At 38.4% G+C, this 16,738-nt stretch overlaps 1 protein-coding gene across 3 annotated transcripts in view; it reads left to right on the forward strand.

Annotated features, from left to right (window-relative positions):
* Positions 1–16,356, forward strand: part of C2H2orf76 (chromosome 2 C2orf76 homolog) — a 95,271-nt gene extending 78,915 nt beyond the window's left edge. For all 3 annotated transcript variants that reach the window (XM_005676253.3, XM_005676255.3, XM_005676254.3), the window contains 3 exons: positions 564–601; positions 7,382–7,463; positions 16,180–16,356. In XM_005676253.3, coding sequence (XP_005676310.1) covers positions 564–601; positions 7,382–7,463; positions 16,180–16,256 — 197 coding nt within the window. In that variant the 3' untranslated portion in view covers positions 16,257–16,356. The remainder of the gene's footprint in view (positions 1–563; positions 602–7,381; positions 7,464–16,179) is intronic.

Genomic DNA, 16,738 nt, shown 5'->3' on the forward strand with positions numbered 1-16,738 from the left:
CTCTAACAAACAAGATAGAGTCATGTCATTCAGCTGTCTTCTAAGGGAAAAAGGGCTAGTTGACTACAGGTTATGGTACAAATACAGCTCTATTTGTCAAAGGCCAGGGCTTTAAAATATTTTATACAGTGATCTGTAATTTGAATAATATGCAAATGTAATATTTCTTTTACTGCATATTAGATTTTTAAGTGAACCTGATCATAAGGCAGGGGCCCAGATTTCTCACTTTCCTAGCTGCCACCCTCCCCAGCTCACCACACGCCTCATCTCACTTTGTGTATGTGTGCACTCACTTGTGTCTGACTTTGTGACCCCATGGGTTGCAGCCCACCAGGCCCCTCTGTCCGTGGGATTTTCCAGGCGAGAATACTGGAGAGGGTGTCATTTCCTTCTCCAGGGGATCTTCCCGACCCAGGGATCGAACCCTCATCTCTTGTGTCTCCTTCATTGGTAGATCCTTTACCACTAGCGCCACCAGGGAAGCCTTTTAATCTCACTTCAATAAGTTTGAAATGAAGCTTTAGAATAATTTTAGTAAAAAGACAACTTTTTTCTTTCAGATAAACTGAAGATTGTTCATCAAGCACATAAATCAAAGGTATGTTTCATATGGACAGTATCTGGCACATAGCAGGTAATCAGTTTTGGTTGACTTAGTGAATAAATGAATGAACACGTGTACGTCTAAGATATTTTTCATTATAGTAGCAGTTTTCATTTTGAATTTACCCTTTAAATAGCCTTTTATCCATTAAAAGAAAAAAAAAAACACCTCTAAATTGTATTCCTGTTGGTAATAGATTCTTTTTTAAAAAAGTGTTAATTAAAAAAAAAATGTTGTTAATATATTGAGTTGACCAAAAAGTTTGTTTGGGTTTTTTTGGTGCAGAAAAACTTGAATGAACTTTTTGGTCAACCCGGTATATGAAGCAAGTGTTTAACAAGCATAAAACTTGTTGAAATAAATTCAGCTTACAAATAAAGGAAATCAAATATTATATTTACTCCAATTTCTTTGATTTTCTTATTTCTATACCAGAAGAGGGCATTATGAAAATAACGTGTTTTCTCTCATTTGACTCTCTCTGTATGTTAAGGCCCCGTACTGTGGCTCTCAGGAACAGGCCTACTAGTTTCACAGAGGACATGGGCTGCCCCAAAGAGGACTGCTTAGTTATGTGTTTATAGTATGTTTACATTTCCGTCTTCATACTTTTTTAGAACAATGTTTTTATGTTTGCATCTCCTGTAGATAGACCAGAGTGATCTTTTTTCTTGAATCTCAGTGACCTCGTATAGACTTCTCATTAAAACAATAATCTCTTCTATTATAGAAACTACTCAAGGACAAGGGACTGTATTTTATTCCTCATATTTCCAATACCTAGCACAATGCCTCATTCAAAGGAGTGTTTCCTAACAATTTTTGAAGGAAGTATTTATTTATGGATTCACTTAATTTCATTCTCTTTGCTATTCATAGATGATGCCCCCCATAAACTCAGTCAGCTTTCAAATAAACGTATAACAAGAGATCATAAAGAGGATGGTATAAGGATATGTCTGTTGACTGTGGATTAGTAACTCAATTTTTTTTCCCCCCATGGCTTAAAACAACACACATTTACTGTCTTATAGTTCTGGAGGTCAGAAATCTGAAATCAGTTTCCCTGGGCTAAAATCAAGCTGGTTATTTCCAGTAACTTTATTTTTCTATACCAAGGACTATGTATACAAATTTGACAGCATCCAGTTGTCAAATGCTTTGAAATTTGGTGCTTATGTATGTCTGGGACTATGGTATGGAGTCTTTACTTTGTATGGATGCTAGAATTGTATCTGGTCACAGATTCCATCTGTTTTCTCTTGTCCAAGCCAGGACTGTTTTTAGGCTTGTCCTTAAAATGTGGAGAGTAGGAATCTTGATCTTATTGTAGAAATAAAATAAATAAAGTTAAAATGAAACAATAGGCCCTTTAAAAAGGTTGTCATCCTCCATTTAGTGTTGCATTAATATCATAGCTTGCTCATATGCTCATGTTTCCTAAAAGGGAATAATAAGTAAAGTATTCCTTTATCCTAATGAAGACCTAGTTCATAATATTCAGATTAATCAGTATTATGATATTTTAAAAAATCAGAAAGTTTTCCTGCTATAGTTGGAAATATCTTAGAATTGTTTCTTATATTTAAAACATATGTTCCATCTTGGCACATTAGAGTTGTGAAATTAGATCCCATTTTTCAGTTGAGCAATGTATTTACTTAAAGATTCTCCAAACAAATTGAGTCACTGAGGATGTTTCTGGAATCTGGCTTTATAAACTTCTCATCTAAATTATAGAGATTCTAGTTGAGATTGTTGTTATTTAGTTGCTAAGTTGTGTCCAACTCTTTTGCGACCCCATGGACTGCAGCTCCGCCAGGCTCCTCTGTCCATGGGATTTCCCAGGCAAGAATCCTGGAGTGGGTTGCCATTTCCTTCTCCAGGGGATCTTCCAGACCCAGGTATGGAACCCATGTCTCCTGCTCAGGGGTTCTTTACCCCTGAGCCACCAGGGAAACCCAGTTAAGAGATAGTTCTTCAGATTTCCTCTTTAACTTTTGTAAGGAAGGAGTCAATATATTTTTAGAGATACAGTTTTAATACTTAAAACTTTTACCCACATGTTCCTCCTTTGTGCCTTTTCCAATGCCAGCCGTGGTTCTCGTCTTTGCATGTGCGTCTACTTCCCATTTACAAGGCCTGTAGACATCACTGGCCCAGCCTGTCGGTTTTCTAACCCTGCTGTAATTTTAGTCTTCTTCCTTAGCCAAAGGGAGAAACTTCCAACTAACTCCTGTATCTTTATGAACTTGTTCGCCAAAGGCATGTTCCCCATTTCCCCAAATTTCTAGGTTTAGACTTTCTTAATTGAAATTACCAGGTGTCCAGAGAAATTTGGTGCCATCACAATAAAAAAGTGACTGGATACCTTCCCACCAAGCCTCCTGTTTGGATGATGAGCTCAGTGTTTCTTGAATGAATCAGTAGTCCAGTGCAAGTAATTATTATAGTATGGTTTATTTTGGCAAGAAAATGTACTTGTGTGTCTATGTGTGTAGTATGGGGTGTAATCAGTAGGCTACTTGTAAAGTCATAATAATTCCTATCAAAAGGATTTGAAAGAAAAACCCCAGTTTCTGTCTTACATTTTGTGAGTTTGGAAACTGGATAGCTATCCTTGTTAAAAGTTTATGAAAGGAAGAAGTCACACCCTGTAGTAAACTTTGTAAGAAATATGCAAGATCTTTAAGAAGAAAACTTTAAAATTGCAGAGAGGTTATTTGGTTGTCCAGACTCATTGAGCTGAACTTCTCTTTAGAACTATGTGCTATCTTTATATGAAATTCCACCTTAATTTAACAAAAAAGAAAAACATGCAAAGAGGGATATAAGATGAGGTTTAAGTGGAAATGTAAAGGGTATTTGGATGGGAGGAGGCAACAGTATGAAGATGTCAGTTCTCTCATAGTTAATTTACCAATTTAATGCCACCCAAATAAAATTCTAGTAACAGTGGTGTGTGTATATATATTTGTATATGTGTGTGTGTATGTGTTGTGTTTATAAAAGCTAAAGAAACTGATTATAAAACTAACATGCAAAAGATAAATAATGAAGAATAGTCAGAAGAAAGAGAAATGAAAGTGACTAACCCTGGCACACTAAGACATATGGTAAAACTATAGTAACTAAAACAGTGTGGTACTGTCACATGAACTTTTAGTTCAAAGACACAGAATCAGAAGTCGAGAAATAGACCCAATTATATATGGAAATTTAGTATATAGTGAACATTGCATTTCAAATTTATGGAGAAATTATGGAGGATTCAGTAAATGTTACTGGAACAACTAAAAAACAGTTAAATTGAATCCATATCCTTTTCCTTATGCCAAAATAAATACTCAAATAAGTCTAAGATGAAACCCATAGGTAAGGATAGAGATTAACTAGATTAACATGAGTGGATAATCTGTTCAAGTTGGGTGTTAGGTACATGAGGGGTTCATTGTACTATCCTGCATACGTTTTATGTTTGAAATACTCTGTGATTAGAAGTTTAAAAGGTGAAGTTAATTAAAATATTTTAAGGAAACATCCTTAAATGGGATTTTAAAGTAACCTTACACTGAAGGTCTTTTTAAATATGATAGAAAAATAAAAGATTGATACATTTTCCTTTATTCATTCAGCAGACATTCCCCACCTTCTTTTAAAAAAAAAGGCACTAGAAGGAAAATGAAGGAACAAAGGAAAACTGGGAGATTTTCTAACTTGTATTACAGAAAAAATTTTCTTAGTGAAAAGTGAGTGTTAGTCACTCAGTTGTATCTGACTCTTTGTGACTGGCGTGGGTAGCCATTCCCTTCTCCAGAGGATCTTCCTGACCTGGGGATTGAACCCAGGTCTCCTGCATTTCAGGTAGATTCTTTACCATCTGAGCCTTCAAGGAAGCCTGGTTTTCTTAGAATGTGGCAATATTCCACAATTCCATTTAAAAAATTATCCAACAAGTTTGTTAAAAAATAGAAACTATTCACACCTTTGAATGAAGTCGCTCAGTCATGTCCGACTCTTTGCGACCCCGTGGACTGTAGCCTACCAGGCTCTTCCGTCTATGGGATTCTCCAGGCAAGAATACTGGAGTGGGTTGCTATTTCCTTCTCCAGGGGATCTTCCCAATCCAGGGATCAAACCCGGGTCTCCCGCATTGCAGGCAGACACTTTAACCTCTCAGCCTTTATTCACACCCAAATAAATATAAATTACTCTTCTTGGGGGCTTTCTTGGTAGCTCAGTAGGTAGAGAATCTGCCTGCAGTACAGCAGACCCAGGCTCCTCCATCCATGGAATTTTCTAGGCAGAATACTGGAGTGAATTGCCATTTCCTTCTCCAGGGGATCTTCCCAACCCAGGGATCGAACCCGGGTCTCCCGCATTGCAGGCAGATGCTTTACCATCTGAGCCACCAGGGAATCCCAGTGATGGATAGTGGTGGTATAAATGGGTACTGCTTCTTTGGAGAGTAATTTGGAAATATCTGTCAAAATAAAAATTGTACTTCCTCTCTGACCAAACAGTTCTAGGAATTTATCTTACAGACGAAACTTGTACGTATACCAAATGATACATGGACAAGGACATTTGATGCAGGACTGAGTAGGATAGGAGATAGGAAACAACCTGAATGTCCATCAGTAGGGACAGAGAGAGTGTTAGTCCTTCCATTGGAATATACTGCAGCCTTGATAAATTATGATGCAGCTCTTAAACTAATTTTGAATGATTTTAAGATATTTAATTTTGTATTGTGGTATAGCTGATAAACAATATTGTGATAGTTTCAGGTGAACAGCTAAGGGACTCAGCCATATATATACATGTATCCATACTCTCCCAAACCCTGCTCCCATCTAGGCTGCCACATGACTTTGAGCAGAGCTGCGTGTGCTATACAGTAGGTCCTTGTTGGTAATCCACTTTAAATATAGCAGTGTGTACATGTCCATCCCAAACTCCCTAACTATCCTTTCCCCCAGAAACCATAAGTTTGTTCTCTGAGTCTCTTTTTGTAAGTCTTGTTTGGTAAGTTCAGTTGTATCTGAATGACTTTAAGATATTTAAAGAGAAGTTATAATACAGCATATACCATGCCACCGTTTGTGTGAAAAGGTTTATAGGCACATCTCTGCCTGCATGTACATGTACAACAACAGTCTCTGGAAGGTACAAGGACAGTCTCTGGAAGGATGCATAAGAATTAGTACAAATTCTCTGGAGGAGAGGTGGGTAGCTGGGTGAAGGAGGGAGGAGCCTACATCTCATTCTGTCCATAGGTACTTGGAGAATTTTGTCTTGTGAATATGTATTGCCTATTCTAAAATGATTTTTTCGGTAAAGTTTTTCCCCCCTTTTAATCTGTGCACGTTTAAGCCCCTGTGCTCTTTCTAGTGCGTAAAGCTGTGGAGCATGCCTCCCAGGGTGGCTCTTTTGACTGCTGAGAAGGCCTTTCTTCTGAGCCTCCCTCTCAGCCATATTCTGGAAAGAGAATCTGGTACTAAACAACTGCGTTCTGGTTGACAGGTGGTACTGTGTGCCCAGCGAGTGCTCACTACTAGGTGCTGTTTAGAGGCAGGATCAACATTTATGGTGTTTAAGTGGATTTGTGAGTAGCATTGGAGAGCAAACTTTCCCTAAATCACAAACAGATATGTTAGTTAACAGGACTTGGGACCAAGTGTTTGTTAGCTGGAGCAGGGTTTTTAAATACGTGAGCTTTCAGCAAAGGCAAACTTGCTTCTCTCAGAAGTCAGACTGGTCAAAACTGGATCTGTTGCAGGAAGAGGGACACCTACCAGGACCCAAGACTGAGCTCTGGTCTAAGACTGGGAGATGAATTGTCCGAGGAGACACACCTGCTGACACAGCAAGAGGCTTTACTGGGAAGGGCTCCCGGGTGAAGAGCAGGAGGGTAAGGGAGCCCAGGGGCACTGCTCTGCCATGTGGCCTGCAGTCCCAGGTTCTGTGGTGATGAGATTAGCTTCTGGGCTGTCTCTGGCCAGTCATTCTCACTCAGGGTCCTTCCTGGCGGAGCAAGCATTGTTCAGCCAAGATGGATTCCACTGAGAAGGATTCTGGGAGATTGGTAGGACATGTGGCATCTCCTTTTGACCTTTCCCAAATCCTTCCAGTTGGTAGTGGCTTGTTAGTTCTGTTTTCCTTACTAAGATCTGCTGTTGTAAAATCACGCAAATGGTTACTGTAGTGCCTGACCAGGGTGGGCGGTTTCCGTCAGTGTTTCCACTAACAGAACCTTAGTCCCCTGATCACATCCTCAGCCTGTATGCTAACCTCTCGGAATCCTCCTGGGGTATTGTGAGGATGAGATGATGATGAAACAGAACACTGACAGCTGACACTGCTCCCTGTGTGACTGACACTGCACTGGGGGTTTTATATACTGCATCTCTCTTCATCCTCACCACATGGCAGTAAGAAGATGCGTTGCTACCCCTACTTTTTTTTTTTCCCCTAAGGCTATGTAATTTATTGAGACCACACAGCTGGATATTTGTGGAACCTGAATTTTAACCCAGCTCCAGCACAAAAGCTCTGTGTTCTATCCCTGTCTCCCTAGTGCTTTATGTAGTGTGTATTTAGGAAGCACTCACTATGTACATGTTCACTGCTTTCCCTACAGCGATGGGAGCAAAATGTGACTTGGATTATAGCTGTGAGCCAAAGTAACAATTCATTTGTCTTTGAGGAATCTCACCAAATGTGAAACTAATAAAAGTACTGGTAAAAAGTGGGTTTTTTTTTTCTTTCTAGACAAATGAACTTGTGTTGAGTTTGGAAGACGATGACAGACTCCTGTTAGAAGAAGATAGCACCCTGAAAGCAGCTGGAATTGGTGAGAAAGTGTGTGTGTGTGGAGCTGGAGGGGGCACTGTCTTTCCCGGCCTGGATGGTGATGTCTGGCTGATTATATTCAGATAACTTAATGCAAAGTAAATGCTACCCTTGGTGCTCTTTACACTACCTGATAGTTATTCAGAGGGGAAGGACAAGAATGATGTACATTCAGATCGTTTGACTGAGGGCAGTAGATATCTGCTTTCCCAGCGTTCAACATGCAAATAGTTCTTTCCAGAAAGTATGCTCAGAATTCTGCTGAGGGTTATTTTAAGTGATTGACAGGTTATTACTCACTTAATAACCTACTTACTCATATCAGCTTCATTTGAGCTGATAGTTTAAGAGAAAAGGGCCCTGTAGAAGTATCGTGGAATAATGAAGTGAGATGTTGTTTGTATAACAAGCAGCGTGGTTTCTGACAGTTATCCAAATCACTGTGAGCCGACCAAGTCATGGAATTTCAAATAGGAGCCTATGGTATGCAGTTGAAAAATTGCCTGATTTAACCTTTCCATTTGGAATATGCATGCAGTTTTGTTTTAAAGAAATGATGTTGTGACCATTAGATGTCACTGTAATTCTACTTACATGTATACTTAGAGATGATGTGGTAGTACAGTGAAGGTTTTGAGAGAAATGTGAGCAGTTGAAGGCATTATGCCTCTGACATAATGAAGCAGCACAAATCACACTTACTTTCTAATTTTGTATATGCACTGATTAAGGGACACTCTAAGGTCCATGGGGTTGCTATGAGGTCGCTAAGAGTCGGGCACGACTGAGTGACTTCCCTTTCGCTTTTCACTTTCATGCATTGGAGAAGGAAATGGCAACCCACTCCAGTGTTCTTGCCTGGAGAATCCCAGGGACGGAGGAGCCTAGTGGGCTGCTGTCTATGGGGTCGCACAGCGTCGGACACGACTGAAGCGACTCGGCAGTAGCAAGGTCCACGAAGTCCATGTTAGGAGTCCTTACATTTTTTTGACAGGTGTTTTATTGTCACATCTGTCAGGAAGTCATTTTTAAATGACGCATGTGGTTGAAGTGGATTCCTGACATCTCTAACTTAAATATCATTTTGAATGCCATGTTATATAATCTCAGACTTGTTTTCTGTGTCTAAGTCTATACTCTTGGCTAGATTTAGTGTCTTTCCATATTGTGACTAAGATTGATTGCTGTTATCTAAAAAAACAATGTTTAATTTGGCATTTATTTCTTCTTAATTTGGTGCTTATTTTATTACAGCAGGTGGCACTTAACTGCTTATTAAGCGTAAAACTGTACTTAGTATAACAGACTGGTATTGATACAGGCCGGAGAAGGCAATGGCACCCCACTCCAGTACTCTTGCCTGGACAATCCCATGGATGGAGGAGCCTGGTAGGCTGCAGTCCATGGGGTCGCTAAGAGTCAGACACGACTGAGCGTCTTCACTTTCACTTTTCACTTTCATGCATTGGGAAGGAAATGGCAACCCACTCCAGTATTCTTGCCTGGAGAATCCCAGGGATAGCGGAGCCTGGTGGGCTGCCGTCTGTGGGGTCACACAGAGTCAGACACGACTGAAGCAACTTAGCAGCAGCAGAAGCATTGATACAGAAATTGACAGCTCCATGGAAAAGACTGGAAAATTCAAAAACCAACTAAAAAGCAGTTTCATGGTATGAAAAAATTTTGACATCTCAAATAAGTGGAGAAAAGAATGAATTAGCCAGAAACTGTTGGGCCCATTGCCAAAACATTTGAGAAAATAAAACTTAAGTTCTTAGTCTTTATTCTAAAATAAATTCTATATAGATTAAATGTTTGCAATGTAAAAAAGGTTTTAGGTAAAATGTAGGTCAGTAGTTTCATAATCTTGGGGAGAAGAGCTTTCTAGGCATGCCCTTGAAGCCAGAAGCCATAAAGCAGGGAGAAATGATAGATTTGACCACATAAACAGAGTTAAAAGGAGAAGCAATAAATTGTGAAAAAATATTTGCAGCATATATGACAAAGAAAGCCTGACTTTATAAAGAGGTCTTATAATTAGCACAAAAAAGAGAAATAAACTACTGATAGAAGAAATAGCTCGGAGAAGGCGACGGCAGCCCACTCCAGTACTCTTACCTGGAAAATCCCATGGACAGAGGAGCCTGGTAGGCTGTGGTCCATGGGGTTGCGAAGAGTCGGACACGACTGAGCAACTTCCCTTTCACTTTTCACTTTCATGCATTGGAGAAGGAAATGGCAACCCACTCCAGTGTTCTTGCCTGAGAATCCCAGGGACGGGGGAGCCTGGTGGGCTGCCGTCTATGGGGTCACACAGAGTCGGACACGACTGAAGTGACTTAGCAGCAGCAGCAGCAGAAGAAATAGCTAACATAAAAAATAGTTCAGCCCTATTAGTAATGAGAGCAATATACATGAAAATAGAGACTAAATTTTATGTACTTTACTACTCTAGTGATTAAGAATTAGAGGCTGAAGTCAGAGTGCTTGAGTTAGCAGCTTGACTGCCACGTACTGTCTGGGTGACTTTAGACAAGCAATAATTTAAGACTAGCAGACACAAAGAACAGTGGTTGTATCTGAAGAAATGTTAGAAAATGGATGTTCCCTTGTACTACTGTTGGGAAGGTGTATTACCTCTAACTTTGTTGATCAATTTGACCAGTAAGACTTTCTCAACCTTACCAAGTAATTTTCTGTCATCTCTATTACCAAGCCAACAGAAAAGTGCTTCCTCAACTCTGTGACTCCTCCAAGGTTGTGATACACATTCAGAAGTGTTCTCTCTCACCTTCCTGGTTTGAGATTCATTGATGTAGAACTTTATTGAATGGAAATAGAAAATGTATTGTGTGATACCATTATTATTTTTAAGTGTATGTATTTACATGTCTGTATATGTATATGAGGACTTCCCTGGTGGCTCAGATGGTAAAGCGTCTGTCTACAATGCGGGAGACCTGGGTTCTATCCCTGGGTTGGGAAGATCCCCTGGAGAAGGAAATGGCAATCCCCTCCAGTACTATTGCCCGGAAAATCCCATGGACAGAAGAGCCTAGTAGGCTGCAGTCCATGGGGTCGCAAAGATTCGGACACGATTCAGCGACTTCACTTTCACTTTCTTTCATATGTATATGAAGAAGAGATCATATACTAAAATTATAAAAATGGTTTCCCTGGGTGGTGGCATTGCTAGCAATTGTTTTTTTTTTCCCCTTTATTCTCCATTCTATCTAGCTGTTCTTGTAATTTAAACTTTCTTGTATAATTTGCATGTATTACTTATAAAGTAAGGGCCCAATTTTAAGGAATCAACTCCTAAATTTAGGGAAAATTGGTTTGAATGATGGCTCTGTATCTGTGACCTTCTGGAAGCCATTTAGACTCTCTGAACTTCTACTTTGATTTCTGTAAAATGAAACAGAAATAATAAACCTATTTCAGAGGGTTGTCATAGGGCTAAGTAAAAGAATGTATATGAAAGCATCTGGAGCAATGCATGTAAACGCCCTCAAAAACACTTCATTTTATTTGGAAACCATTTTGGAGAAAGCAATTGGCAAATGTTTTGAATTTGTTAAAATCTCAAGTTGTTGGTTTAATTGTCATCAATTTCAGACTTATATAACAAACCACCTATAAAGGTATAAATCAAATCACTTTTTTTTTTTTTTTTTTTGGTCATTCTTGTTTTAAGGCGATATAGATCTTCGATCAGAATTGGATCGTTTTCATGGGTTCTCCACTGGTTTCAGGTTACTTCAAACTGTTCTCATGCCCTGGCAAGTCTGTAGCTCTGGTTGAGGGTGTCTGCCATCCCTGTTGGGAGCAACCCCCTCTTCTGCATGTTTCCCTTTGTTGCTGAGAGCAGTGTTTCTGTACCCTTGAGAACAAGCCACAGTTACTACTCATGGGGAAGGAGGTGATGGCCCCTGGAGAGCAACAAAAAATTCTAAGTGGGAGTAGAGTTGTAAAAGCAGTACTTGAAATGTGTGATTTTTCTAGGGAATTTTCCCTCCCTTGGTGCTGTGCCTGGTTAGGTTTTTAAGAGGTTTTAGGAGAAAAATTCCAAGTCATCGCTTTCTCCCTTCTTACCACTTGATCTTGCTGTAGAGCTGTCACTCTGCCATCACAGCCAGTTGCCATGGGAATAAGGCCAGTGTAACAAATGTATCATTATGACTTTTCTGTAAAAATCATGACAGGAAAAGAGACTGTAAGGGGGGAAATTAGGGGAACAAACTGGTTTGAAGATTTCTTTTCTCACCAAGAAATTCTCTAGCCTTTTATCTGCATTGCAGATCCCAATTGTATATTCTACGCTTGACATCAGGGGAGGTTTTTGCTTGTGGATTTAGTCCTAAAATACATCAATAAAAAGATTTGTTTTGTGGAAGAAGGAAGAAGGCCTTACCTAGAATTGTTGTTTATAATTTAAAGATCTTGTTTTTAACAGTTGTATTTTTATGGGCTAATTCCCCTAGGTAATAAATTTTCGTGTTAAATATTTTTGGGGTTATATTTTATCTCTTTCATTTTGCTGGATTCTACTATTGCTGTCTTTTGAATTGTCTCCGGTTTAGGAAAGAAACTGAGATAGGGTAACTCTTCTAAAGTCAGTTATGTTTTACCGGAAATATTTTAGAGCAAGACACAGTCTGGCAGACTCTAAGTGCTCACCTCTGGGAAGAGTCTGCGTCAGGCCACATCTTGTACTAACTCTCCAGCTCCCTTGTGGCTTGTTTCCACTTTGTGTGTCGCTCCTCTGTCGTCTGCCCACAGCTGAAACCCAGTCTTGGTGCCCGGCACCTCTCGGTGACCTTGGCTAAGCAGCTCAGATTGTAGGCTTCCTTGGCTCCGCTTCTTTATCAGGCTCATATATGATTAGTGTTTCCTGAAGGTTTGAGTCCCTTTCCCATTCTCTTTTTAGGTAGTAATATCTTGGGGGCATACATGCTTTCCTGCTTTGACAGTGTGTTTAACTGGCTGTTCATGTTAATATCATAGCAGCGATGATCTGGTACTTGCTAAAATAGGTGGTAGGCCCAGGGAATTTGGGATCCCAGAGGAAGAAGATCAGAAGGAACCTTCTAGACATGATTCTTCCCTTTTTGCACTCCCCTCGGGCTTCCCTGGTAGCTCAGATGTAAAGAATATGCCCGCCGATGCAGGAGACACGGGTTTGATCCCTTGGTCAGGAAGATCCCGTGGAGAAGGGAATGGCAACCTATTCTAGTATTTTTGTCTGGAGAATTCCATGACCGAGAAACCTGGAGGGCTACAGTCCATGGGGTCACAAAGAGTCGGACACGACTGAGCAACTAACACTTTCACTTTGCATGCTGATGTGGAAATCAGTGTCCAGTCTATCAAAGGTCAGACTTATTGTTTTCTCCAAACTATAGTTTGAAATCTTTCTCAACCAGCTTGAAAACGGATTCTCAAGCAAATAAGAAATAAAAGACACATGGTTGTTTGGAACTACTTGTTGGATTGTTGACCTCCTTTGGTAAAAAGTTAGAAATATAACACAGCTGTGGGCATGGTTTTGAATGATTCGTAGATTATACTTTGGTGAAACTTGCAAGGATGACTCCTGGACCAGGTGAGACAGTGAAACTTTGTCCTTTTGGTGTCAAATTGCTGCAGAAATCACACCTTGCCCTTCCTGGCTTTTTTTTTTTTTTTTTTTTTTTGCCAATAATCTGGAGTTATTATTCACATTACAGCCTGCTCTGATCATTAATTGTCTGTACTACAGTCAGGACACATTTCTCAGCCTCTTTTCTTGGATGACAATTGCTGTGCTGCACACAGCTTTGATATGAAGCTCGGGATTTAGAAGCCATACAGTAAATCCTTGTTGATAGATGGGTTTATTGAAATAAGTTAGTTGAGGAGTTTAAGTTCATTATACTCAACTTTCCTGAGATTTTTGCATTTAAAATTGGTTTTTCTTCTTTTTTAAAAAAATTTGAAGTTATTATTTTCCCATTGAAGGTGTATATATGTGCATTTTGTAATGGAAACATTATAAAATTCTTAATTATTAATTTCATATCCAACATTTGAATGTCCTGGCTTGTGTTCATTTCATTAAACTTGAAAGTCAGTATTAAAATGGTCCACAAATGTATTTGGAGTGTTCTTACTTGGTTTCATTTGCTAGTAAGACAAAGGGATGAGCTGGTGGTATATTTATTGGATTTGAGAATGCACATTCATTTCACATTCACATGCCAAGGCACTATGCACCTGAGTGCACTGCCGCCCGCAGCACATTTAATTTAAAATCAGGAGCCCTAGGGGACCAGCATGTGGTAGACTTCCTGAGGGTTCTTCTGGAGCCATTTTAAATAGAATTTGGGATAATGGAGGAAAGGGTGATTATGTAGAGGTCTTGAAAATCTTTTGTAATTTGTTTTCACTGTAATTGGCAAGTAAATTTGCAGTCTAAATACGTGAAATCATTGTCTCAGAGATTTCCAATAGGGTTCTGTAGATTTAAGAAAAAAACATTATATTCTGTTTCTGCTTAAGAAACATTACTAAAATTTAAAATCCACCTTATGTCTTTCTTTTGAATGTTCAAACCAGCTAACTCCTAATTTGTGTGTTATTCTCCAATTTGTTAAGGGTGAACATTTTTATCAACCTGGACCATTTGAGTTTAACCCATTTGTCAATCTAGTTTTCCTGAAAAAAAATTCGTTTATCTGAAAATAAAATATTTACCTTAGATGACCTCATTTTTAAGCCTGTAGTGTATAAATGATGGATTGATCTATAACTTAATTAGACCCAAGAGAACTTATGTCAAAACAGGAATGCTTTGTCAGTTTTTTCTATACATTCATTTAATTCTAAACCTATTATTGGTATCCTGAAGAGCCGTAAGATGTACTAGTTTCTCAAAAGGGGTACAGATAAATGTCAGCTGCGGTTAAGTGAAAATTGTAATTACAGTTAGTGTGTATTGAGCAAAGTGCTGTGTGGGCAAAGCACTGTGTAAAGTTCTATATGTAAATAGCACATTGTGTATGAAATCTTGCATTGTGATTATTAAGAACAGGGGACTTTTGCTTATTCTCCTAACATCAGGAGGAGGATTTTAGAATCACTTGCAAATTTTTTAGGTCTACCTTTGGGCTTGCTTCTCTTCCAAAAAGGAGCTTTTTATTTAAAGGATAGATCTCAGAATATCTTCTCTTTGAATACTGAATTTTTTGAAGCCCCCTTTTCAACTTTTTATTAATTCCTAGTATAGAGCTCTTAGCTATTATTTTAAATGCCATTTTCTTGTAAAATTTAACTGTACATTAACTTATCGTTTGCCCAGGGTGCATTTTTATACAGCCCCTCTCATCGATTCCCAGTTTCTTTCTGCTGTGTCTTCCCTGCTTGCCTACACACATACACACTCAGGCTTATTGTAACAAGAGTTCGTAATATGATTTTTATAAAGATTAATCTTCATTTAATCTTGAATATATAAAAGGGCTGGAATGAAGATCTGAGACTCTGGGTGATTTTATTTTCTTCTTTCAACATTTCCATATTTTCTGTAAAGACCACAGAAATTTAGGTTTGAGAAACATTAAATTTGGTATACTTAAAACCAGCAAAAACATTTTTAATGAAATGTTATGCTAAGCTCTTTAATTTCATTCTTCTGTGATAAATTCTAATGAAGAGATGAGAGCTTTAAACTGGGAGACCAGTGGTAATCCTTGGCATCCTTCCTGATTATCCTATTTATTTGGCTTGAAGAGTTTCACTTGTCTGTTTTTAGAGAATATGTTAATTGAGTGATCAGTATTCATTACAAATAATCTTGTCTGTTTTCTTGTCAAGATTCTGAAGGCCCTTTTGCTCTTTCTGTAAAAGCTAAGCAGGCTGTATTAACTTCTGATTTAATTTTAAAAATGTGGAACTTGTTGGTGCAACACCTTAAAGAATTGCATGTTTAATAATTGGAAGGCTTTCCATCAGATTTGTCTCCAGTCTGAATTAATAATGTTGCTGACTTATTGTTCTAGAAGACAGAGTCCTTGACCTGCTAGGTTGAAAGAATTGTGACTGCTCTGAACCTTTGTGGGTCCTTTAGCTGTGCCATATCCCTTGTGAATAATTAGAGGTATTTGAAGGTATTGCGGTAGAAGCCAATTTGTGTCTTTCACTTTGCATATTGTTGAAGCCTCATGAATTAGTCATAAGCGGGCAAAAAATTAACTTCTTCAGACACATATTTTGATGGGTCATGAGGGAGAATGTAAAGTGATCTGTAAAATATTCTACTGATCCTCTAAGTATTAAATTATTATACCTACAGGCTAATTTCAGAGCGGGGAGAAAAGAGTTTTCCTCCTCCTTCAGGACCAGAGTAACACATTTGGAAAAAAAAAAAAATGGTTTATTATTTCTAGGATTGTCAAGAGGACTATAAATGAACAATTTTATGATTTCTTGGAAACCAGATTCATGTGTTAACTCTTGTTTTTAATTTTTTTGGTAATTTTTCTTTTTACTTTTAAATTGGTTGAATTCTAGATTCTCGTACTTAAACTTCTTGTTGATTTTATGAAATGTGAAACCATACTTGTTTTTCTAACTTTGGGCCTTGGAAGCACTGAATCAATGAAATATGTATTTCCATACTTATTTAAAATCTAGTTTTACATTACAATTTTTTTTCCATTTTCTATTCTTTTTTTCAGCCAGTGAAACTGAAATTGCATTCTTTTGTGAAGAAGACTATAAGAACTACAAAGCTAATCCCATTTCATCCTGGTGAAAACCTCACAGAGCTTTCTTTTTTGCATACTTGTATTAAGCTCTTTATTCCACTAGTGAGTTTCTGAAGTTGACAAATAAACTTAAAAAAATTAATCCCAGCCTCTGCTGTTTGAGGTAAAATCTGTGGTGTGTTCTCTCTTGTGCAGGTCTCATTTTTTTCTTTCATGTTGTAAAATAATGTGTTTATTTATGGGAAAAACATCTGGTTTTAAGTGAAAGAAATAATTATTCAAAAATCACCATGGAGTGTTGGCTCTTTCGTTATCATTTGTTTCTCTAAATTAGAGGTCATTTTGGTGACTTGCATGTTGGATTCTTTAAAAAAGATTATAAGACTAAGGTCATTCTCTTTTATTTTGTGTTGTCTCCAAAGTTTTCTAATTGGAGCCCCTGTTACTATCTTTGTCTAGCAGGGATTCTTATGACCATGAATGACCATAAGAGTCTCTTATGACCATGAATGCCGTCTTTTCAGTCACT

This window comes from Capra hircus, chromosome 2 (genome assembly GCF_001704415.2).
Source record: "Capra hircus breed San Clemente chromosome 2, ASM170441v1, whole genome shotgun sequence".
NCBI classification, from domain to species: Eukaryota; Metazoa; Chordata; class Mammalia; order Artiodactyla; family Bovidae; genus Capra; species Capra hircus.